The following is a 25,746-nucleotide window of genomic DNA, read 5'->3' on the forward strand; positions in this document are numbered from 1 at the left end:
CTCATAAAACCTCCTTGAACCTCTCAAAACCTCATAAACCCTCTCAAAACCTCAGGTTTATAGTAATGTTTGAAATTCGGCACCCAAACCAAGTTTTGTTTTTGAATCAACGGATGCGACTGAGTGTTGCAAGGGAAATAATATTGCAGGAAATATTAAAATAAAATTTAACATTGATGACCTCCGCTTTATTGTGAAATATATCTAAATTTGTTAGTAAAACACAATGGATTAGGACGATGTACTCAACTTCTGCCTCTTACCGAACACAAAAAGTAAGAAAGATGTTAGTCACAATGGTAAATGCGATATGGTAGTAAATGAATACCGTGAATTTTGGGAGTGTCGGAGATTTCGGCACTTTCTACCTGCGTAAACCTGTGTAAACCTTCTCAAACCTTTGTGGCCAAGCTAGTTAAAACACAATGGGTTTATGGCGCTCTATAGATGTCTAAACATTGTTTTAAATCGTGCCACGATGGTACTGGTTGTCAGTCTAACACACCCAACGTCAAGACCTACAACTTATCAAACCCTAAAGTACTTAAACCTTAAAGTTCCTTAAACCTCATTATCATCATTAAACCTCCAGAAACCTTCAAAATTAACTGAAGCATACTCAAATCCTTAATCTTACTTAAATTATTTAAGCCTCATTAAACTGCAATACACCTACCCCCCCCCCCCCTAAAAAAAGCAGCAGTACAATGTACTCACTATCTTCCTTTAACTGTACGCATGAATCAGGAATTTATACGCCACCATACATACAGTGTTGCAATTTTGGAATTTAAATTCATTATTATTTTTTGTTTGCGTCGATGGCTTGGGTTTTATTAAACCTTTTAAACCTCTTTGAGCCTAAATCTCTTTGAACATCCTGAAAGCTTAATCCTCTTTTAATTGTCTTATACTTCCATTAACATTTAAATTAGAGCATTTATGAAATTAATCCAACATCATTACAAATGATTAAACCTCTCAAGATCTCATTAAAACTTTTAAACCTCCTTAAATTTCCTTGATACATCTCCTCAACACTTAAACCTCCTTAAACCTCCTTAAACCTCCTTAAACCCCCTTAAACCAGAATAAATACCACAAATCACATCAAATATCCATAAACCTCCTTAAATCTCATAAAATCTCCTTGAACCTCTCAAAACCTCATAAACCCTCTCAAAACCTCAGGTTTATAGTAATGTTTAAAATTCGTCACCCAAACCAAGTTTTTTTTTTAATCAACGGATGCGACTGAGTGTTGCAAGGGAAATAATATTGCAGGAAATATTAAAATAAAATTTAACATGATGTGCTAGGCATTGTTGTGACAGATACCTAAATTTGGTGGTAAAACACAATGGATTAGGACGATGTACTCAACTTCTGCCTCTTACCGAACACAAAAAGTAAGAAAGATGTTAGTCACAATGGTAAATGCGATATGGTAGTAAATGAATACCGTGAATTTTGGGAATGTCGGAGATTTCGGCACTTTCAACCTGCGTAAACCTGTGTAAACCTTCTCAAACCTTTGTGGCCAAGCTGGTTAAAACACAATGGGTTTATGGCGCTCTATAGATGTCTAAACAGTGTTTTAAATCGTGCCACGATGGTACTGATTGTCAGTCTAACACACCCAACGTCAAGACCTACAACTTATCAAACCTTAAAGTACTTAATCCTTAAACCTCATTCAGCATCATTAAACCTCGAGAAACCTTAAAAAATAACTTAGGCCCTCTCAAATCCTTAACCTTACTTAAACTATTTAAACCTCATTACAATACACTCCCCCCCCCCCTAAAAACAGCAGTACAATGTACTCACCATCTTCCTTTAACTGTACGCATGAATCAGGAATATATACGCCACCATACATACAGTGTTGAAATTTTGGAATATAAATTCATTATTTTTTTGTTTGCGTCGATGGCTTGGGTTTTATTGAACCTTTTAAACCTCTTTGAGCCTAAATGTCTTTGAACATTCTGAAAGCTTAATCCTCCTTTGATCTTCTTATACTTCCATTAACATTTAAACTAGAACATTTATGAAATTATTCCAACATCATTACAAATGATTAAACCTCTTAAGATCTCATTAAAACTTTTAAACCTCCTTAAATTTCCGTGATACATCTCCTTAACACTTAAACCTCCTTAAACCTCCTTAAACCTCCTTAAACCTCCTTAAACCTCCTTAAACCTCCTTAAACCTCCTTAAACCTCCTTAAACCTCCTTAAACCTCCTTAAACCTCCTTAAACCTCCTTAAACCTCCTTAAACCAGAATACTTCTCTTTAAAACATAAACCGCCTTAAATATCACAAATCACATCAAATATCCATAAACCTCCTTAAATCTCATAATGCCTCTTCGAACCTCTCAAAACCTCATAAACCCTCTCAAAACCTCAGGTTTTATAGTAATGTTTTAAATTCGTTACTCAAACCAAGTTTTTTTTTTTTTTTAAACAACGGATGCGAAGTGATTGTTGCAAGAGAAATAATATTGCAGGAAATATTAATATAAAATTTAGCATTGATGACCTCCGATTTATTGTGACATTTATCTCAATGTGATGGTAAAACACAATAGATTTGGACGATGCACTCACATTCTTCTTCTTACCAAACACACAAAAAAGAAGGATGATAGTCACAACGACAACGGTAAATGCCATATGGCTGTACACGAATACCGAGAATTTTGGTATTTTTGGAGATTTCGGGACTTTCAACCTACGTAAACCTGTTTAAACCTTCTTAAACGTTTTTTGGCCAAGTTATTAAAAATACTATGGCCGTCTACAATTTTCTGAATGTTGTTTTAGATATTAGCAATCTAGTTTTCCACCATTAATCGTCCTGACACGATTATACTGTATGCCAGTGTATCACCCTATGTCGGGACCTACGACTAAAACATGCTACTTTAATTATATTTAATTAACTTTAACCTTACAAGCCTCTTAGCTATCTAGAACCCCCTTAAAACGTAACCTTGTTCAACCTTCTTAAACCTACTTAAACCTCCTTTAACCTTAAACCTCCATAAACCAACTTAAACCTTATTAAACCTCCTTAAACCACATCAAATCTCCTTAAACCTCTTTAAACCTCCTTAAAGTTCCTAAAACCTCATTAAACCTCATTAAACCTCCGTAACTATTCTTCAACATTATTAAATCTACATAAACTTTGTTAAACCTCCTTTAACCACGTTAACCCTCCTTTAACCACGTTTAACCTCCTTAAACCTCCTTAAAGTTGCTTTAACATTCTTGAATCTCCTAAAACTTCATTAAATGTTTTTTAGCATTGTTTAATGTCCTTAAACTTCCAAATACTACTTAAACCTTATTTAACCACCGTAAACCCCTTGATTCTCTGTTAACCCCCTTAAAAATACTTAAACCTTCTGAAATCTAATTAAACTTCCTTAAACCTCCTTTAACATTGTTAAATCTCCTTAAATCCTCCATGCACCTCCTTAAAACGTATAAATGTATGTAATCGATAAACCTCAGTAAATCTCATTTAACCCAATTAAATCGCACACCATATGCTGATCCATATACCTTTAACAGTCAATCCCATTAAACCATTCTTAACCTTCTAAAACCCCTTAAAACTGCTTCACATCCTTAAACTCCATTAAAATTCATTAAAACTCATTAAACCTCCTTAATCCCAATAAAACCTCCGTAAACCTCCTTAAACTTCAAAAAACCCAATTAGATCTCCTTAAACCTCTGTCAACCTCGTTAATCCTCCTTTAACCTCCTTAAACCACCTTAAATCTAATAAAACCTCCTAAAACCTCATTGAACCTTCTTAGACCCCTTTAAACTTTCTTAAACCTAATTAAACGTTCTCCTCCGTGAACCTCATTCAACCTCCTAGAAGCTCCTTAGACCTCATTAAAGCTCCTTAAACCTATTTAAACCTCCTAAAATCTTAAACCTAAAACCTCCTTAAATCTCTATAATCCGCATTTGAAACATAAACATAAACCGCATTAATCATCCCTAAAACTCCTTAAACCTAATTAAACATCATTAAACCTCCTTAAACCTCATTATTCCTTCTTAATCCTCATTTAACATCATTAAACATCCTTAGACCTCATTATACCTCATTATACCTCATTATACCTCATTAAACCTCCTTAAACCTCATAAAACTTCATAAAACCTCCTTATACCTTCTTAATAATCATTAAACATCATTAAACTTCCTTAGACCTCATTTAACCTCCTTAAACCTCATTCAACCTCATTTAAACTTCTTAAACTCTCTTAACTAAGGTTTAAACTACTTAAATGACATAAAACTTCTTTAAACCTTAAACCTCAAGAAACCTCCGCAAACCTTCTGCATCTAATGATTCCTGCACAAATAACTTTTGCCAAAAAAAAAATACTAGCAGAACAATGTACTCACCTTCTTCCTCTTACCGAACACAACGATAAGGAAGATGTTAGTCGCAACGAGCATAATGATGACGATTAGAAAGTGAAAACAAGCTGTCATTCTTGGTGTATTGGAAGATTTAGGTTGGTACTCGATCAAGGTGATCATGTGGTCAACCAAGGTCTACATCCTTGGTACCATAGGCGGAATCCATGGCTAGTACTAGTTCATCTGGCTTAGTGAGGTAAGTGGTAGATTGTATGTGTGTCTTTAGTTTCACGTGTGTTTGTGTGTGTGTGCGGGGTGGAGTGTGCGAGTGTACCAGTCTTCAGACGATATTGCAGCTTCTACCCAACCCTCCAATAAATCTCAACCCCCCCCCCCCCCCCCGGCACCTCTGTTCAGAATTAACATAATTCTCGCGGAAATTAACAATTTGTTTTCAGTTGCCGACGAAATAAAGTAAAGAGCGTGTTGCGATGTGGTTCGTCTTACTTTTGTAAAACGGAACATGAAACCACCGTCAAGATCTGTGTAAACATGGCACCAGAGGATCGAGGGCATAATTATTCTACACTTATTGAGAATACATGATGATAAGGATGCGGTACATGCTAGCACGAAAAAAAGAACGTCGTTCCCCAGTAACAGAGGGATATTACTCGGATGTGGGCACACACATTTAGGCATGCTTCATTGATGAATGCACAGTAGGCAGAGTTGGGTAGGTGACATTAATTAACAAGTTCATTCATTGTTTCATGTGTTTATTCATTTGCTTGTTCAGTTGTTTATTTGTTCATTGGTTCATTGGTTCATTCGTTCATTCGCTCAATCATTTATTCATAAACACACAAACAGCAACTTTTCATACCTAAATCAATGGTTGTCTAAGTACTTTCATGCAACAGTTTTAACAGTACGATTAGCTAAAATATGAATTCATTATCATTTTGCATTTTGAATATATTTTCTAACTTATGTAAATATGGCTAATTTTAACGGAATTTTCTATATTCCATAATCACGTATCTTTTATATTGTAATTTTTTTTTTCTCCACTTGTTTGACCTTACTGCGCGGGCCGTAATAGTTTACTAACATTGATTTTTTCCAATGCACTATCTCTACTTTCAGTTTCGAATTCAAGGAACAAGAACGGATTCCTTTTTTAGGCGCATTATGCCGCAAGGTGAATTACGTGTCATTTTAGAAGTTACTTGTTGATAAGCTGAGATTCGAGGAAAAAAAAACCCACTGAAAATGAAAGTTGAAGTTTTTCAGTCGATTTTTTCTGTGAATGCAGGTAAGCGGCACTATATAACAATTTGCTTTTTCCCATCTCTCATATATACAGCTTTTAAATTTATGTGTAAGCAACGGACTGTGTTTTATAATATACGCATATATTAAGAGGTAGGTCGAAATTGTGATTGCCAGATATTTTTGCAGACCTCAAGTTAAAACATATTTTTTTTTATTTTAATTTTAAAATTTCTTTGTTTAAACTATTTCAAGTAAAATTGAATGTGTTTGTGAATAAAGCGGGAATGATCTCCCCTGAGATTTCTTCCCTAATTCTGGTCTTTTTTCAAATTCGAATATTTATTCAGAAACCGCCTCATGCCATATATATATATATATATATATATATATATATATATATATATATATATATATATATATATATATATATCCCGGACAAGAACTCAAATAGGATAGACAAATCCAAAATTAAATAACTACTGCCTTGTAGTTTGTTCTTGGATGGACAAAATCTATAGAAGCTAATCCAGCAAGAATTTAGGCTAAAATCGGAGTCAACGGTTTATATAATATGTTGACACTTAACTGTTTTTACAATTAAGATCGAGCTTTAGATAAAAAAAATTTACCCATGCTTTTAAAAACTCGTGCCCAATGTTATCCTAATTAGTAGGTCAATGAGGTTACGATATTTGGCCCCACTAAGAGACAGGTAAGCTGACGTCATATAACGCATATTGCTATCATCGTTCTTTCAGTTAGGCAGCTTTTCTGTGAATATTACGGTCGTGGTTTCAAACAGTAAGTCGGAATTACTTGTACGTGGATGTGTTTAGTAGACTCTAAATTACAAATTTTATATTTGTTTTTAGTTTATAAATTTAGATTTATATTGATTACACGAAATAAATGTAAATTAAATGATTTTATGATTTTATGAATGTTTTTTTTAAGAATAATCATATTATGTTATAAAATTTATTATTACAAGATAACTTAGGGCAACTTAAGTTATCCAGATTGTTTTTCTGATCCGGGCCCAAAGTTATGATTTTCAAGTGGTTAAGTTTTTAGGGATAGGATCGATTAGAGACTTAAAGTATGATTATGGTTTGTGATAAGTTAGTGACATGGTTAAAGACTATGTATGAGACCATGGTTAAATTAGATAGTGTCAGGATAATATTAGGTGATCTAAATGATAAATAATGTGGGTTAAGGCCAGAGTAAGTTTTGAGGTTATGTTTACTTTAAAAGATGAACATTAAAATAGTTCCAATACGTACTAATAACGCACTTTGCTCTATGTTTTGATCTAGCACGATGTTTTCATACAACACACCCAGGAGAGGAACTGTCGAGTACCTCAGATACGTTGTACAGTCTGAACCAGACATCCCAAGTAACTGGACAACACGGGGCAGTGGGCGGTCAGTGCTGGCGGATGTGGATTCTTCCACCAAACAAGCCATTATCAACCTGGTACAATCCACATGGAACCCTGCCCAAACCAGCTTCGGCCGAGACGCCTTCGGTCTTAGAAGAGATACCGGTCTTATGATCCTCAATGTAGAAAGAATTGAGAACCCTGACCTTTTTAGGAGGTACAAAGCCGCCAAACAAGAACTGCTGTTCAAAAAGTTAAGATCAGGCAGAGTGTGTGAAAAGGTGGGTGATCTACCCAAATCTAGTGGAGGTGTAGTTACCAGCAGGTATCTGCCAGACTTCTTGACGGACGACCTGTGTCAAGAGGTTAACGAGCACTACCTGTTCCACGGGACGACATTTGACAGGATCGGCGGGCTGAAAGACATCGGCTTCAGAAAGTCTGCTGGAGGCATGCTAGGCTCTGGCATCTACCAGGCCGAGAAGTCCACTAAAGCCAACCAGTATGCAGGTACATAGTTTTTGAATAGGTAACTAAATAGACCTAGTTGTTATTTTTTCTCAACAAACCACGATCGTGATAAAGATTAGAGCTCTTTTGCTCTAATCACAAACCAGAGGTCTTAGAGAAACATCTTATTTCGTGTTGGGTCAGAATTCCACAAGCATCCATTCACTAGATAATTACAGGGTAAACCGTAGGGATGGATAGTAGGTGACACGTTCAAAGAGACTGATCGCTCTGACAGGACAATAGTAGTCTTTATACTTACCAGTGTTTTTTAGCGCCAGGGGGGATAATTTGTTAGGTCACTAGGTTTGAGCTCATTGTCCCGTGGGAATAGCTAGGGGTTAGAACAGGGGTATAAATACAGGCAGGATCGATAGTATCTCGCTCTATCTCTCTATCTCACTCTCTCTCTCTCTCTCTCACTCTCTCTAACGCACAAGCGCTCCAGACATTAGCGGTTAGGGGAAGCCTCGCCCAGCGGAACAAGCGTTTAGTGAATTGATACATAACATAAACTAAGAAGGTCTCCTGTCTGTAGTTTACTGTAGCTGTCTCGGGTGAATTATAAGATACCCCTAGACAACGACGGCCTCATTGGCTAGTGCCCGAGCCAGTGTCAGCAACGTATTCGGCCGGCGACTAGGCAACTGGACGGCAACATTATAGCAGAGGCGTAGCGACCCTTCCCGGCGCCCGGGGACAAACTTTTCGATTTGCACCCCACGCCCCCCCCTCCCTCAATCTTTCGATTTGCACCCCCCTCCCCCCAAGATTTCGATTTGCACCCCCACCCCTCCATACATTCGATTTGCATCCCCCTCAACCTTTCAATTTATTTTTCCAACCCATTTGGGCGCCCCCTAAGGTCGGCGCCCGGGGATATATGCCCCCCCCCCCCCCCGCCCCCCAAACCCCCTCGCTACGCTACTGCATCGTATTCCGATCCGCAACATGTCGTATTAGTGGTTAAACATTATATTTTTATTATTGTCTGTGATTTCATTTTTTGTAAAGATGTATAGCTTTGAATGACTAAATTAAGTAGTTATAATGTGTTTAATCAATGTAATGGAAGGATATTGTCTATAATATGCGTATTGTTTTGTTTACAACTATTTGTATTTGTTTTCTCTAGATCCCACTGACGCACGAAGTCCTGATGGCCACAGACTAAAGATAATACTTAGCCGCACATTGCTGGGGGATGTCTTCTTGTGTAACAGTAAGTGCTATCAGTGGTTGCTATTTAAGCAGTTTATTCCAGGCATCTCTTCAGGGGGGGGCGGAGCCGTCCCCCCCCCCCCCTAAGAAAGTCTACCGCCTCCCCACACCCACCCCCGAACGAGACGATATTTATATAGTAAACATATAATTTTACTAATGTCCCCCCCCCCCGAAAAATGTAGACGGTCCACCCTCCCCCCCCCCCCCCCCCAGAAAATATCAAGTGCCCTCTCGCTACACCTCGGAGAAAAAAGTCTGGAAGAAACACTGTATTTAAGACATAGGGTAATATATTTATATATGGATATTTTATTTTTCTAATTCTGTTTTAAAAGAAACTGCATACTTTTAAGCAAGGAATTTGATACTTCTAAAGTCATTCTACTTGATTTATTTTTCCAGAGAGCAATTTGTCGATGGTACAGGGCCGCAACAGCCCTCCGTCTGGCTACGACTCTGTGATGGCAGACGGCGACTGGCTGTTCCGTGAATTTGTTGTCTACGACGAGAGCCTGGTCTACCCTGAGTTTGTCGTCACCTACAAGAGAGCTTAAAAGTTTCCCGACAGAGTTTATGTCACCACTCAAATAGTTTATTTGTGTACTTGAAATGTTTTTTAAAAGCTTCATTTAGGCTCTCATGTGTGTGGTATCTGTAACAGTAAACTGTAACTATGAACATCCCCAGAAAATGTTTTGGTCATTGTTTTTAGAAGGTGGGTTCCATAGTTGAGTTTAAAATATGTGTGTTGGTTTAAAAAAAAATATATATTTGTGAATGTGTAAACGATGCTCATAAAATATATTTTTGGCCCATATTACCTCTGACTTGGTCTGCACTTACTGTGGATGATTTAATAAATAACTGAAGTAATTTTATCAAAATAGTAGGGTTTTAAAACAGCATTTTAATGTTAGATTTTTAATTCAAATCTATTTTTGGCGTGTTCCTTATTCAGTTCACAATACCTGCTTGTTTGTTTTTGTTTTGCTTTATGTTTGTGAAATGTGGCACATCTTGTACCTCAAGTTTAACCAATTGTTTAATGCAGAAACTTTATACTAATTTTCTAGATACATTTATCTATGATGGCAATACGAGAATATATATTTTAAAACTTAATAAAAAATTAGGTTAGACAATAAAATTCAATTTTTTAAAATATACATTCAATAATAACAGGGGAGATAACAGGAAAAAAAATAGTAGCAATCACTCGATCAGCTAATCGATGACGTTAAACTGCTTGTCACGGTTGGTTGATTTCTCTGGTTGGGAGTCTTCGACCGTAGATAATTATCTTTTAGGAATCGCAAGCTACTGATCGGGTTTTAAAGCAAATACTTTTAGTCTAGCGTTAGTGGTTTCAGTTCTTTAAATGGAATTACTAGAAACTCGAGAATAAATTAAAACTTTTATAATAACAAGTTTTTAATCGCACTGAAAATAAACTTAATAATTAATGTTTATTTCTTATATATATATATATATATATATATATATATATATATATATATATATATATATATATTTCTCATGATAATAACAATGAAAGTGCCAATGAGAATGAAAATGAAGGGTGGACATGATGAAACAGATGCTCGGAAAGGCTACGCTAAAATTACCCAATGTGTACCAGTGCTTGATAGTTTATGTTATATAAAACAGTAGCAAAAACACCATGGTTCAGTGGTACTATCCCGTCTCCCATTTTTACACGTCCTTGCACGATCTGTCTGCTGCCACTCCACCCCCCTCCCATCCCCACTTCTTGTCCACAATAATCGTAATCCTTGAGAAACTTTACATTATTTTTCGTGGCTGACCAAAAAAAAAAAAAAAAACTAAAGTGCATGAATGATGTATTTGTTGTTGGTTTAATAAAACGAAACTGGCGAACACTGTCAGGTCTATGTAAAAAGGTACCAAGGGGAAAAGGTACCTTAGGAAATAAAAGATAGGGGCCTACCACATGAAAAAGGCGTAAAAAGTTTACATTTACTAATATAGTGGGAGGGTGGATTCAACTAGCATAAAGAACAATGGTGTGTCACACCTACACACAGAAAGGCACTATCCACAAATGTGCAGGCAACTATAGACATGTTACATTGATGAATACTAAAGCAGAAAGTGTAGCCATTCATTCGTTCATTTGTAAATTAATTAATTCATTCATTATTTCATTCGTTCATTCGTTCGTTCATTCGTTCATTTACTCATTCGTTCATTTGTAAATTCATTCATTCATGTAAGTATATATACAATACACACACACACACATATATATAGAGAGAGAGATTATATACTACGACGATGGTCGATAAAACGTAAACACTGTGTTGGCAAACAGAGTGGTTTCCCCTGGCAAGTGTGTAGCTGTGTAAAAACTAGGTCAGTCTTGTTCGTGAACTGACTGGATCGCTCGCGGAGTTGTGTTCTAAAAACTGTCCTGTGTTGGATGTGTATTCTTGTTTCTAATGGATCTAAGGTGCAGTTGTTGGCTGAACCACACAGATAATAGTTGGTTGATGTGTTTCTTCTTTCTTTCTTGGATTAAATCCACCTGACACTACGAGCAATATGCCATATTATAAAATAGGTCAGGTGTAACTCCCTACACATATATATATATAAATATCTATACTCTATACCTATAATTAAAACCGGTAAATCCCAAGCCTATAAATAGACCTGTATCTACATATACCTATATATATATATATATATATATATATATATATATATATATATATATATATATATATATATATATATTTTATATATATATATATATATATATATATATATATATATATATATATATATATATATATTATAGATACCTGAAAATATACACACTGTGAAGTGTTTTAGCATTGACAACCACCTAGTTTCTGTAACAGATAAATCAATAGTTGTATTTATATTAGCGTATAGCAGGTTTGCCATTATGTTTGTTTAAAATAAAATAAGTTTGCATTAACATTTTCAGCTTAGATTGAATTATATAATTTACATATGGTAGCTACTATTTCACCATCATTATTTTTATCCGATAGCTTTTATCTTTAATATTGTTTCTTTATCACATTTTTGAACTGCGTAGGTTATCATAGTTTACCTATATTTTTTATTTTTTTATCACTACTTTCAGTTTCGATTTCACGGAAGTAGAACGGGTTTTCGTTATGCGATTATAAGTAACTGTGTGAATTCTGTGTCTATGTAGGCCCCTACAAGCTAGACGGTGATAACGCAGTGACTTTAGAAATACAAAAGTATTACTGAAAATGGAAGTTTAATTTTGTGATTGTGGTTTCTGTTTAAAAAAAAAAGTAAGCGAGAACTTAATCAATATCTTGCTTTGATACATCGCAAATAACTAATAAAGTAAATATTATACAAGCCAAGTTTCGCTGGTGAACAATGAAACTTACAGAAATTGAGGGTGATCTATTTTCCTGTGAAGAGACATTTAGTCTTGTTCAATGTGTCAGCAAAGATTTACAAATGGGAAAAGGCATCGCAGTTGAATTCAAACAAAGGTTTGGATGTGTTGACGAGGCTAAAGCTCAAAAAGCTGATATTGGTGAAGTCATTGACTTGAAACATGGACGTCGTCACCTCTTCTACCTAGTGACCAAAACCAAATACAATGAGAAACCGACCATAGTCCAGATGAAACAGTGCCTGTTGAACCTGAGGGACAGATGTCTGGAATTGGGTGTTAATGAACTGGCCATGCCAGCTATTGGATGCGGGTTAGATGAACTCAAGTGGAATGATGTCAAAGAGAAAATTAACTTTGCCTTTGGCAAAACAGACATTACAATTCAGGTGTACTTTCTTCCTGGATGTCTGCCAAAGCATCCTGATTCCCAGCAAAGAAGGTACATTTTTATTTCTATGATAAAAGCATTTATAGAAATTTAGTCACTGGGTTTAACGTTTTTTTTTTCATTACAAAATTGATTGGCAGCTGTGCAATTATAGTTGTCTAAGCTGTATCTCTATACATACTTATGTGTTTAAATTTAATTGGAGTTAAATTTCTTTTAAATTGAATTTATAATTCTAAATTATTTCTTCAAATTTTTAACCTCATGATTTTAGGTATTGTAATACTTATTTATTGAAGTTAAAGAGAAGTTAGAATAAATTAACCCTTTCCCCGGCAACATATTTGGTACCCTGTCCCCGGCAACTGGGTGGATCACACCCAAAGACTTTCTTATAGTAAATTCTTTTCTTTGTTCATTGTGGGGTGGGTAACAATACTGACACAGTTGAGGTATTCAGGGCACAGAGGCCATGGGGAACACAAGACAAGTTGTTGTCAATGGGAGAGCTGTAATATGATACTAGTGGTTGATGGGATTCTCAAGCAAGAGTTAACCTGTGGGTGGACACATGTAGTGATTTATACTCTTTGCTGGAGTTCTGACTTGCAGTTACAGACAGAACTGTAGTTTAGAGTTAAAATAGGTTAATGAAATGCAGGGGTAAGATTGCCTGTGGGAGGACATATATAGTGATTTGTACTCTTTTAGGGAGCTCTGGAATGTAGATAGAGACATTCGAGCCTTTTAGAGTAACTTGACATTAACCTCATTAGGAGTACGAATGAGGACAAAAAGGCAAAACAACTTTGTAATGCTGCTTGAAAGTTAATACTGGGCAATTAATTGATCAAACTGGGAGTGGGGTGGATGTTCTACAGGTTGTGACCCTGAGAGTAAGGTTTATAAATAGTCACAAACGTTATTGAGAACACAACAGAAACAAGTCTTGAACGCTTTTGTCTAAACTCAAGTGTTAATGATAAAGGAAGAAGATGAAGAATGGCAGCCATAATTACTTGAAGACAATGCTGGTTCAGTTTCAAGCAGCTCTGATGACGAGGTCTACCCAATATACTGCATTTCAACTATCAATAATGTGTCAACAAGTTGGCATTCATAATGAAATGAAACGGCTGGTGCAAAATGAAGAAAAAGAAATATTTTCAGGAAAGACAAAGTAACAGTACACTAGACCACTGCCTGAAGTGCTAATTCCAGGAAATTTATAAACAGCCTGACTCATATTTCTTCTGTACATGAATACAAAAAATAATACAACCAATATTTGACTGCATTAGCAGGGATGGAGAGAAAGCAAGAGGAGACACTGGCACTCTGCAGAATAACAATTTAGTTGTATGTCAATTCAGTTCTGCTTATGGAAGTTTTTGAAGGCAGAATTTTCTATGAAGAAATTCAGCAACCTTCTGGGTCATATTCACTTCACATCAATAACACTAACAGTCCATCAGGCTCATGGTATATTTGCTTCCATTATGGTAGATATTCCATTCAAGTTTAGAAAGGTGTTATGTTTCTGGAGAGATCATTACTAATTAGCAAGTGGTTGATTTTAGAGGTGGGAGTAGATTTATCTAATACAGGGGTCTCCAAACTACGGCCCGCGGGCCGGATGCGGCCCGCGAGGTCATTTTATCCGGCCCGCGACGATCTTTTTGTCCACGGAATAAATGTTTGTTAGATGTGGCTGAGAAACTTTGCACAGAAAATTCAAAATAATTTGAAAATGTGGCTTAGGGTGTAAATACAATTTATAGCCGTGTTTCAGACATTGGTGAAAACATCGTGAGTCTAATAGCGACAAATGCAAGCAAGCTTCGCCATTTTCATTTGCAATGGATGAGTCGCTGGACAGTTGTTCCACCTCAACTTTTTGTGTTCATTAGAAGTGCGAAGACATGAACATAACGCAAGAGCTGGCTTCCTTACATAGAATATATGACACTGTTACCAAAGAGGATATCTAACCATAGATAGTTCAGAGACAAACACAAAATCGCAAGATTTACCTTATTTTACATCAGTAAGATAGCTAATTTAGCGAGAAAGCTCTAGTCTGAGCAGACGTATTTAAGTTAAGAAAGGAAATAGGTGACTTCCTGAAAGTAAAGGCAAGTCACAGCCATTGTTGTTTGATGAAGAGTGGGTATGGAAATTGGCCTCTGCGGCAGACATAACTAGTCATTAAAATTTTCTGAACCTAAAACGACAACAGAGTGAAATCTAGTTTCTGATCTATACACCCACCTAAAGGCCTTTAGATACAAACGTGTCATGTTTTTGGAACAAGTACAGGCTAACAACTTGACACACTTTCAGCAGTGCAAGGTCTTTACGGTTGAACCAACCACTGAGTTCCCCACGTCAATTACATACGAGATCATTAAAGACCTCCAGCTGCAGTCTCAGTAGCGGTTCTCAGACTTGGATTCAAAGGCAGAAGAAGTGAGACTGTTTCAAAGCCCATTTGAAGCTAATGTGGCCAGTTGCAAAGATGAAGTGCAGCTGGAGGTCATTGAATTGCAAGAAAATGACTTCCTTAGAGACACGTTTAAAGAAGGGCGGATGGGTTTTCATAAGTTTGTGCACAAGGAAGACTTTCCTAATATTAAAACTTTTGCATCAAAGTACCTTTCAAATTTTGAAACAACATTCCTGTGTGAACAAACATTTTCAAGAATAAAATACGTGAAGAACAATTTGAGAGCAAACGTGGACCTCGGGTGGGGTGGGGACATTTGAAATTTGTTATATTATATATTTCTATATAAATTATATTTCGTGGGGGGGGGGGGGGCTAAAAAGATGCCTTAAAGAAACTCTGGCCCCCGAACTGATATTTGATAGTTAATGCGGCCCTCGGGCTGAAAAGTTTGGAGACCCCTGATCTAATACATACCAAGCAATTCCGATAAGTATGTAATTAAAATATTTTGGACCTGTGACTCATGTAACACCACTAAAAGAATGCCCATATTTTGTCAAAGAAAACTAAAGTTCCCTGCCAGCAAGAGGAAATGTCCAGTTATTTTAATTGTATCTAACAACTGTGCTCTCTGAGGTGCAAGTGATTAAGACATGTTAATGTTCTATTATTTTATTACTAAAGTTGATTACTTCAATCCGGTTTGATATTTTTGTTACTCAAATACCTTCGGATTGTTAATTTATAGTTAAACTTTGAAAATGTAACACAATGACTTAACCCACAATGAGTAAAAACAAATTGTTAGAAGCCAGTTTATAAGTTATAAATATTTTTTCCATTCAAAATTGTGTACGGGTGTGTAGCACCCAGTTGCCAGGGACCGTATAAAAAAATTTCAAACCCTCATAAAAAAATTTTTTACGCATATTTTTAAAATTTACAACCTCCAATGAGTTCATCCCAACCACCTTATAGATGGGAATGAGGCCCAGAAAAATTTATAAAACGAGACTCGAGATATGAGCAAAAATATAGCGACTTCGGGTCGATTACACCCAGTCGCCGGGGAAAGGGTTAAAAACAGTAGCCCAACTTTAAAATAAAGAATTACATATTTTGTAATGTGTGTGTGTGTGTGTTTGTGTGTGTGTGTGTGTGTTAGAGATGGTCAAGAATAACGTTAATTGAGCAAAGGGATAACTAATTGATTCCAGGGTTAAGGTCAAGGTTAGTGGTAACAATATTTTCGACAAAGACCAGTGTTACATCTCTCTCTATTTTTAGTTCTAGCGAGATGCATTCCTCCAACACTTCCAATCGATATGTCGAGCGCCCAAGACAATCTGCTCAAACAGAGCCAGGAATCCCAAGGCCCTGGAACACAGGTGGCGGGGATACCTTTTGACCTAGTTATAGTTCCAGCGAGATGTATTCCCACAACACTCCCAAGAGAGAGACTATAGAGCAACCAACACACCTCGCAGAGACCGAGACAGATATTCCACGGAACCAGAGCACGGGTGGTAGCGGATGGTCTGTGTTGGTGGATGTGGATTCTTCCACCAAAGAATCCATCGCCAACCTGTAGGATTTTGTAGGATACAATTGACTCTAGCCTATCAAATACCAGGATGTCTTCGTTTATATCGCCATTACCACGTGAAAACGAAACTGCTGATGCCTTTTTTAAAATCGTGTTTAAGTAAAGAAAATACTAAAACGTAAAATATATCCTCTCTTTATTATTTTCCAACAAAAATCAAACCATCAGGATTGCATAACCATATTAATTTTAAGCACATAAAGGATAATTGTTTTAATATTTAATGTTCCTCTCGAATAATTTCGAGACTATTCTCAGTAGGGTCTATTGATAAAATTCTAAAATTTCCGTTAACTATTTTTAGCTTTAATGTCAGAATTTTATGAAGGGAAGTACCTCCCTAGTTGCGATTTCAGTTTCAGGAAAGCTAGATTTGCAATACCATGTTCTTTTTTATATGTCGAGTTGTAAACAATGTTCTTTTTTATATGTCGAGCTGTAAAACCATGTTCTTTTTTATATGGCGAGTTGTAAACAATGTTCTTTTTTATATAGCGAGTTGTAAACAATGTTCTTTTTTATATGGCGAGTTGTAAACCATGTTCTTTTTTTATATGGCGAGTTGTAAACCATATCATAATGTTATCTTCCCTAAGCTAGGCTAAACAGTACACATTTTGTTGTTACTTTTGAAGATATTTTATACTTAAAACAAATTAAGCTTTTATAAGTAAGCTTGATGTTGATTTTGAAACAAGAATTAAAACACTAAGCAAATCAATTAAATTGTATACAAAGTTTTTATTTATTTTATTGACTTGCTATTGTATCGTGCATATTATGATTGTTTTATAACAAAACTTAGTAAGGTAAGGTTGGTTCATTGCGTGGTATGGTTGTTATGTTATTACAGTAGAGGTTGGCGGGATGAATAGTGGCAGTGTCGTCGCAGGTGTTGTGGGCGGGTGGTACAGAACGCACAGGGTGACACCCGACCTAGAGACGCCACTGAATAGTGGTATGAAATGTCTTTAGTTTTGTATTGTGTTAGGCGTGATATGCAATATAGAAGTTTTTAGCATTAAGTTGATATAACTTCCTAATGTATTTTATATATAAAATTAATATTATATATATATATATATATATATATATATATATATATGTATATATGTATATATATATATATATATATATATATATATATATATATATATATATATAGGTTATCTGTTATTATTCCTTTTATCTCTGTAATTGATTTAATTAATCTTTTTTCTAAATATTCAGAATAAAAACATATACAAACAATTTAGGTAAAAATAAATACGTTTAATAAACACACCATTCAATAAAAATTGAGACTGAACAAAATACACTAAATCAGAAGGTGTAAATAGACTGATACAAGTAGTATTAAATAAAAATAAAAAATGTTAGCAGTTAGATTTAATAAATAAAACTATTTACGGTTGTTGTACTTTTTATTTCTACTTCATTTTCCAAGTTTAAATATTTTTTTCTCCTGCATCAAAGGTTTGAGCTTTTTTTTCAAATGGTTAGCCTGTATTTATATTTGCATTGTCTAATAACTAATACATATGAAAATTTTGTTTTAACCTTAACGAACAAAATAACTTCTTTCCTGACTTTATAGTTTAGATAATTAGCTTTGAACTTATGCTCTTTTGTACGTGATTACATATTCAGGGTAAATTTGGTTCTTGTTGTATACAACAAACTCTCTAAACCTCCAGCTTCGGTCTCCCATGACGGAGTCAAAACGAGGCTGTGTTGACCTACAGATGCACCTGTCTTCCAAACACTCGATGCACGGAGGTCCGGACAACTTTGGTCCGTCTGAAAATAAAATATGTGCTTGTTACTTGGCATAGAGAATCACACGGAGCCTGGTAATCAATAGATTGTACAAGCGATCACGATCACATCGCATTGATCAAGTTTGGATCAGTGTTTCTTCCAAACTTTATATACTTCAGGGGGGGGGGGGCAGTTGAAATTTGCGGGGGGGGGGGGCGGACTGAAATGGGGGGTGGTCTTGTTAAAAGTATATATTTTCTATATAAATTCCACTTCGTTCGGGGGGGGGGGGGGCGCTAGACTTTGTTCGGCCTCACCCCCCCCCCCCCATAAAGATGCCTGGGAGAAACTCTGGTTCGGATTAACAAACTCAAATAATTTAACTTTTGGAGTAGGATATTTGTTTTAGTTTTATTCCTATTTTAAAAAAGTCAACTAAGGAATTTGTTTCAGTATAGATTATTTAGTAACAGAATTTAAAAATTACCTTTGTCTTTTAAAGTCTTGTGATTTTCGCTACACAAAAAGACATTGCCCAGTAGCATACGAGACAGGATGAGCTTGTTTCGCCATTTGTGTGGGCGTCGCTTCTCTGGTTCGTCTACACAGATGAAAGTTTACACACCATTGAGCTATTATTAGGTTGTTCTTAAAATGGTTACAGATATAATGCGTAAAAGTGAAAAGTTATTTTTCATTGGAAAAGCTCTGTTGAGCGCTGAATGATCAATATTTAACGTGGGATTTATCAATAAATGTTGCAGTGATTATTTTGGGTTTTTTTTATTTCTAGTTCAACTGTGTAACCTAGCGGTAGAGAGCTAGACTGCTAACCCGAAAGTCTGGAGATAGAATCCGGGTTCAAGTCAGTAAAACGTCCCTGAGTCCATCCAGCTCTAATGGGTACTTAACTCACGTTAGGGAAAGCAAAGGCGGCTGATAATAGGGCTGACCACACTATCTCTTTATAAGCCGAGGTCTCTGAAACAGATAAACTTTACTTCATCTTCCCCATGTGTCTTGAGCACGAGATGATGAAGATAATTTCTAGTTAATCATGGCTTTGTCTTGTGATCATTTGGTTGGATACTATTGTCGATAAAATTATATTGACAACCGCTTTATAAATTTGAATTAGTTGGAACATGTGCACTTAATATCGTGAGTAAAAAAATGTTCCCCTTTCAAACATAGCGGTCCAGAAGATAGATGAAATCGTTTTCACATAAAGGAATGGTTTGGTCATTCTGTTGCCCACTCATCTTTATTATCCCCAACTTTAATCAGGTACTCATCTGAACTGGGTGTACTCAGGGGCGTTCTACATGGGGTAAAGAAATTAAAGATGGCTTATTTCTGGAAACTACGGCTAAGAAGAGATAATGTGGACAACACTATACCCAACCGCTGATACTTTTCCAAACTTGAGCCAGGTACCCATCAGAGCTGGGTAGACTCAGGTCCGTCTAAAGGGGTCGAGCCAGGAACCGAACTCGAAACTATCGGGTTAGCAGTCGTACGCTGCACCACCCAACCACGACGTCACATGGGACTTATGTAGCGTGGGATTAAAGCTGCGAGTTTACACACCTTTCGAGGCAGCAACGTTTATTCGGTGGTTTACATAGAATCACCATTTAAAATACATTTAAAAAATTATCCTATCTACCTGCATACTGGTCGGCTTTGGTTGATTTTTCAGCGGTGTAGACGCCTTTCCCAAACATAGCTCTTGAGTCAGTATACTTAGGATCTAGTCCTTGTGTAATGATACTTCCAATTCTAAAAAACTTGGTACCATGAAGTAGATAGTGCTCGTTTATTTCAGGAAACAAATCTTTCTTCAATATTTCATCTAAATATTCTGTGGTTGCTACCTCACCGCTTGATTTGGGTATATTTTCAATCGGCCTAGCACTTGTGTAACCCATGATAATCAATTTATTCAGCAACCGTTTTCTTTCATCATTGTAAGCGGTGAAAAGTCGGGGGTTCTCAATTCGCTGTACCTGGACCACTACCAGATTGGAATGGGTTAGTCCCCCTGCGTCCGCCCCTTTCCCAACAAGATGAGGGTCCCATGTATCTTTAACCAGTCTTTCTATCGCTGCTTTCGTTACTCTATCAACATCGACTAATATTTTTGGCTTTAAACCTAAATTGATGTTCCGCCAAAAAGGAGGAGTTTCTTCCTCAGCCAGTGTTTTCAAATACTCCAAAGACCTATGTCCGTAAGACATCGTTATGTATTTCACTTCCGCGTTGACTCTAACAAATAATGTAAAAAAAAAATCATCCAAGGCTGAAGCATTTCTCTGAACTGTGTATGTATGTCACAATTAAAATTATTTCACTACGACTTGCAATACATTATATATATATATATATATATATATATATATATATATATATATATATATATATATATATATATATATATATATATATGTTCGTATTATTATTATGTCTTTATGAGATTAATTATAACATATACAAGTGCCACAGAGATTAAATTAAACTGACTGGGTCGTACACTTGGTTTTGTTTTATATTGAAAAACATCACATAAAGACATTACTATTATTAAGTAATAATATTTATATATAAACAACAATATATGTAGTTATATAGTAATCATTATATATAAAATAAACTTAATTTAGAATAATGATATAAATAAACGAAAATCCTTTGATAAATTAAGCTTTTAATTAACTCATCATTAACTTAAACTAGTCCTCCAAGAAATTATTGTCTATTAAGATCTTGGTTCCATTCGGCTTTGACATGTGACTACAAATTTCGGTTTATATTTTCTGTTTTCTAGATAGACCGATGTGTGGTTATTAGTCACATTGCTAACTGGTCCAAAAACTATGGGTATGTAATTATCAGGCAAATATCTAATCAGCAGTGACTTCTATATACATGTTTACTTTTATAATAAAATAAAAAACTCACCTATCTTAAAACTTAGTCACCAGTTGCAACAAATACATCTACACTATCGGCATATACAAAATGACAAACATAAGTGTACATTTGAGGTGTAGCTGTTCCTAGTAACTGATACACACACGTCAATAATTCTTGGCATTCTGCTGACGACAAACCGTCACACTCTGATAACGATTTTTTTTTGACGTGGTCGCAGAGATTATTTTTATCCTGGAAATTCCTGGAAATGAACTTTTGGTTTTTTACCTCTAAGGGTTATGCTGTATTATATTTCTCAGAAGTTTTATATTTTATCTATTTGATACAGTGAAACAATGAATATATTACAACTATTTAAGATTAAAAACTTTGTAACGAGATAGAGAAGTGATCTGTTTTATTTTGTTTGTTGTTGTTGTTTGTTTATTGTTGTCTTTTTGTAGTTTTCTTTATTCTTATACTATAAAGTAAATTTAAAAAAAAAACGTTACTACTATATACATATCTGTAGCCTGATTTGCATATAACAGAATGTAAAGGTTCTTCTGACCCTAAATTTAGAAGCATTGAAATTAAATAAATAAATATTTGTAGAAGATGGTATTTTGTTATATAATGTGACCATGTGTATCTATCTGAATTGTTAAAATGTATTTAATTATGGTAGGAAATTAACATAATCAGTTGTATTTAAATTAAATAGTAATTACTCGTCATTTCAGAAAGGTGAAATAACATCATACACTCAAACAGACACCCACATATCAATCCATAAATAACATCATACAATAGAATTCAAGAAATGTTTTTAAATATTTTATTTTGATAAGGAATTTATTCATTTTTTAAATTAAAAAACAATTTACAGAAACAATACAGTATTTTAATAACAATTATGTTTTTCATTGAATACTCGTCATTTAAGTATTAAATATTTAATCCGTAATTTTCTGATCCGTTTTTTTTTTTAAAGAAAAATACATGTTTTCTATAATAATAGTAACGAATACGACATTCTTCATTCTGTTGAAAAACTGCAAATTAATAATCACAAACATCTCTTTTCTTTTTGTTATTCTTCGAAGTTCGATACTAAAATTCTTCGATAACATCTAAAACTATTTTGATACAATACATCTAAACACTAAGATATCGAACAGAAACAAAAACAAACATTGAGTCGCCAACAGAGGTCTAACATGATCACGTGTTGTCTATACCCGCTTGTAGGTGACGACGTACTCCGGATAAACCAGACCATCTTCATACACGACAAACTCCCGGAACATCTTATGTTTGATGTTTGCTACAACTGAGTTGAAGGGACCGGTCGGTCGGTAGTAGTTGTCAGGTCCTGTGTGGGAGTACAGACAAAATGATCAAAGACTTGCTAATAATAGGACCAGAGTTTCTTCCAGGCATCTCTTCGGGGGGGGGGGGGGGCTTCTACCGCCCCCCCCCCCCTAACGAAATGAAATTTATATAATTTACATAGAAAATATATACTTTTAACAGTGTCCGCCCCCCCCCGGAGAAAGTCTACCGCCCCCCCCCCCCCCCCGAAAATTTCTAGTGCCCCCCCGGAGAAAAAAGTCTGGAAAAAACACTGAATATGACACCTCGTTGTCTTGTGTCAAGTAGTGTGTGTTAGTTGAATCAACATAGCAAAACTGTTTGATGAACGTGGGTGTCTCAATTGTGTAAATCAAATATTATCAGATGCCATAAGGTGGCCCAGAATTTCATCAGCTACTTACACAAACGATATTGGTGCTATCAGAGCTTTATGGCATTGCATTGAAACCGCCGAATATTTTAAGTATATATATATATATATATATATATATATATATATATATATATATAGCCAAATTATATAAGATCTTACTGTCAAGAACAGTGACATTTCCTAGCAAGGTGCGACTGAGGATTAGTTTCAACCTATAGCCATCTGGACTGCGCTCATGTTTAGGATCTGAAGGAAAGGTTTTAAAAAAAAACTTATATAACAAAGGGATTTAAAAAAAATATTTGTGATGATATTTGTGTTTAATAGGGCAGGTAAGTAGGTCACCAACCAGCTCTACGGCTCAATAAAACCTGCATGAGCCATAGAACTGGTTGGTGACCTACTTACCAGCCCTATTGTGTTGAACAATTTATGATTTTATTTGTTTTCTTTTGTTTCTCTATATAGGTCGTTGAAAGATCTATATGCAGTGTTCAAGAAAAAATAAAGTATTGGTTAAAATTAGTTTAAATTAATTAAAAACCCAATAAGGAATAAAAAAAAAATCCTAACCGGCATATTGATCAGCTTTCCGGGACATCTCCGCCTGGTAGATCCCCTGGCCAACCATCCCATTCTGGTCAGACTTGTTGATTTTAAAACCCCCACTGGACAGTCCACCAATCCTGTCGAAGGTCGTCCCATGGAACAGGTAATGCTCGTTAATCTCACTGCACAAACTCTGCGTAAAATGGCTAGGCAGGAGTTCTGTCGTCTGAATACCCCCGCCAGAATTCGGCAAACTTTCAATGGGGGTGCAGATACCCCTTTTATCTATCTGGTCCTGCATTAGCTTCAACTTGGCATTTCTGTAAGCGGAGTACAGCGCCCTGTTCTCAATCCTCTCCACTTTGGTGATGGAAATTTTAGAATTGCGGTCCAAACCTGCGGCATCTCTTCCCAGGTAGTATGGTTCTCTGTCCCAAGTTCTCACAACTAGGTCGCTGATTATCGATTGAGTGGATTGATCAACATCTACAAGAAAAGATGACTGTTGATATGGGCTCCAGTTTGTTGGGAACTGTGGTTCCCTGTCTTTTGCATAAGACAAATAGCCGACAGTTCCTCTTGAGGTTGAGTCCATTGTTCTATATGAAAAAATATATATGAACATTATATGTACTTATCTATTTATATCAATAGTCAGTTTGTCCTATATATATATATATATATATATATATATATATATATATATATATATATACTTATACAAATATAAGCCAACATAATTCCGTTTAGTATTTGTATCATATATTCATAAGAATCTATGAAATTCTGTAAATTATCTTTACAAAAAGAAAAATGTGAGTAAGTGGTTCACATTTTATATGTGAATATCTTACATTTATAATGCCCATAATTAATTACTCTATCACAAAAAATACTATTCAAATTTAAGAAAAGTGCATTTATAGGCCTACACGTTTATATATTTTGTCCATTTTAATACAAAGAAGACTAAAATGGACATTATAATTATGGTACTAGTAAAAAAGAAAAGAATAAACTGCAAATTTACAATTGTGGATAACCTTGTGAACAGGTTCTACTACATAACGATTAGGCTACGATTTTACTAAATGAGAATATGCTTACTACACAATATTATACCACTGCATAGGGTAACATTAGATTGGAGCAGCAACTCATCTAGAGACAACTCCAAAATCAAAGAAATGCTGGCTTACAGTTTGTTTATGGATGGACCAAGGCTATGGAAGTAAATCCAGAAAAGAACAAAAGGCTGGAATCGGAGTCAACTACTTAAATGGCGCATGACATGTTAACACGTATTACGTTTTACTGATGTAGGAAATCATTTTCAATATTAAAATTAAGAACAAGTGAGAAAACTGTCCTGCCCATTTTAACACAACTTTACCACGGTTATACTTAAAAATACTTAAAGAACAAAACTGATAATTTACTTTAAATTACTATAAAAATGTAAAAAAAATGTAACCTTTACAAATAGTCACAGCTGTAAGCTCCAAACTCCAAACTCTTATCTAACTGCTAGCTGATAACAGACGAAGTATCAAATAGATGGTCCAAATTCTCAAAGCGTAGTTACCTCAATGTGGGCAGACACTGGGGAAAAACTGCGCTGAGCTGTTGGGTTTTTATGTGAAATTTTATCGAACTTCGTAGCCACGTCAGTTCTAGGAAAAAGAAATAGAAACGGAAATTCCTTTTATGTGTGAACTCTAAAGTGCACTGTTTTCAACAGTAACAGGAATTTTGATGGGAACAGACACGTAAGAAACGGAAAACCACGGCCCACATACAGTGGGGGTGGGAGTAAAAAGTGCAAGCTAACTATATTATACTGCATAAAAGAAATAAAATTGAAACAATTCAAGGGTTTCAAAACGCTTTAAAAAAGTTAATAGATTGAAACAATACAAAATAATTAGATGTGTTTTTTTACTCAACATTTGAAATAGTACCGATCTCTAAAATATTCTTTTTATATATAATAAACATTTCGATACAAAAGTTTTAATTATTAAAAACTTAAACACGCAAAATTTAATAACTAATTTTCATGTGGTTGT

The 25,746-nt window shown here is 35.4% G+C and overlaps 4 protein-coding genes across 6 annotated transcripts; 2 read left to right on the top strand and 2 right to left on the bottom strand.

Annotated features, from left to right (window-relative positions):
• The first annotated feature begins 5,103 nt into the window (after positions 1-5,103).
• Positions 5,104-9,626, top strand: LOC131942985 (poly [ADP-ribose] polymerase tankyrase). 3 transcript variants are annotated; one of them, XM_059302990.1, is made up of 5 exons: positions 5,104-5,141; positions 5,555-5,723; positions 7,003-7,580; positions 8,716-8,802; positions 9,207-9,626. In XM_059302990.1, the coding sequence occupies exons 3-5, from the start codon at positions 7,007-7,009 to the stop codon at positions 9,356-9,358; spliced, it is 813 nt and encodes a 270-aa protein (XP_059158973.1). In that variant the 5' UTR covers positions 5,104-5,141; positions 5,555-5,723; positions 7,003-7,006; the 3' UTR covers positions 9,359-9,626. The 3 variants fall into 3 exon arrangements, with proteins under 3 accessions (XP_059158973.1, XP_059158972.1, XP_059158974.1); XM_059302989.1 differs by lacking the exons at positions 5,104-5,141; positions 5,555-5,723 and adding an exon at positions 5,742-5,833 and having other exon boundaries at positions 9,207-9,624; XM_059302991.1 differs by lacking the exons at positions 5,104-5,141; positions 5,555-5,723 and adding an exon at positions 6,413-6,501.
• A 2,413-nt stretch (positions 9,627-12,039) lies between these two features.
• LOC131943019 (ADP-ribose glycohydrolase OARD1-like) lies at positions 12,040-12,740 on the top strand. Its single transcript, XM_059303025.1, has one exon. It carries the CDS (start codon positions 12,234-12,236, stop codon positions 12,738-12,740), a length of 507 nt encoding a protein of 168 aa, XP_059159008.1. The 5' UTR covers positions 12,040-12,233.
• Positions 12,741-18,021: 5,281 nt separating this feature from the next.
• LOC131943045 (poly [ADP-ribose] polymerase tankyrase-like) lies at positions 18,022-20,727 on the bottom strand. Its single transcript, XM_059303052.1, has 3 exons — positions 20,132-20,727; positions 18,950-19,063; positions 18,022-18,501 (listed from the first exon to the last, which is right to left on the bottom strand). Exons 1-3 carry the CDS (start codon positions 20,700-20,702, stop codon positions 18,320-18,322), a joined length of 867 nt encoding a protein of 288 aa, XP_059159035.1. The 5' UTR covers positions 20,703-20,727; the 3' UTR covers positions 18,022-18,319.
• A 1,755-nt stretch (positions 20,728-22,482) lies between these two features.
• Positions 22,483-25,394, bottom strand: LOC131942986 (protein mono-ADP-ribosyltransferase PARP14-like). Its single transcript, XM_059302992.1, has 4 exons — positions 25,152-25,394; positions 23,702-24,276; positions 23,288-23,374; positions 22,483-22,753 (listed from the first exon to the last, which is right to left on the bottom strand). Exons 2-4 carry the CDS (start codon positions 24,270-24,272, stop codon positions 22,614-22,616), a joined length of 798 nt encoding a protein of 265 aa, XP_059158975.1. The 5' UTR covers positions 24,273-24,276; positions 25,152-25,394; the 3' UTR covers positions 22,483-22,613.
• Positions 25,395-25,746: the final 352 nt, after the last annotated feature.

This window comes from Physella acuta, unplaced genomic scaffold (assembly GCF_028476545.2).
Source record: "Physella acuta isolate Inbredline_101_S28 unplaced genomic scaffold, ASM2847654v3 ptg000438l, whole genome shotgun sequence".
Taxonomy (NCBI): Eukaryota; Metazoa; Mollusca; class Gastropoda; family Physidae; genus Physella; species Physella acuta.

Bases quoted from the DNA above. Each gene is read 5' to 3' on its own strand.
- LOC131942985 (XM_059302990.1), top strand. From the start codon at position 7,007: ATGTTTTCATACAACACACCCAGGAGAGGAACTGTCGAGTACCTCAGA. The intron at 7,581-8,715 runs GTACATAGTTTT...TGTTTTCTCTAG, and splicing joins TAAAGCCAACCAGTATGCAG to ATCCCACTGACGCACGAAGT. The intron at 8,803-9,206 runs GTAAGTGCTATC...TTATTTTTCCAG, and splicing joins GGATGTCTTCTTGTGTAACA to AGAGCAATTTGTCGATGGTA.
- LOC131943019 (XM_059303025.1), top strand. From the start codon at position 12,234: ATGAAACTTACAGAAATTGAGGGTGATCTATTTTCCTGTGAAGAGACA.
- LOC131942986 (XM_059302992.1), bottom strand. From the start codon at position 24,272: ATGGACTCAACCTCAAGAGGAACTGTCGGCTATTTGTCTTATGCAAAA. The intron at 23,375-23,701 runs GTTAGGATTTTT...CCTTTCCTTCAG, and splicing joins GAAAGCTGATCAATATGCCG to ATCCTAAACATGAGCGCAGT. The intron at 22,754-23,287 runs GTAAGATCTTAT...ACTCCCACACAG, and splicing joins AAATGTCACTGTTCTTGACA to GACCTGACAACTACTACCGA.
- LOC131943045 (XM_059303052.1), bottom strand. From the start codon at position 20,702: ATGTCTTACGGACATAGGTCTTTGGAGTATTTGAAAACACTGGCTGAG. The intron at 19,064-20,131 runs GTAGATAGGATA...TCATCTGTGTAG, and splicing joins CAAAGCCGACCAGTATGCAG to ACGAACCAGAGAAGCGACGC. The intron at 18,502-18,949 runs GTAATTTTTAAA...TTTTATTTTCAG, and splicing joins CAAGACTTTAAAAGACAAAG to ACGGACCAAAGTTGTCCGGA.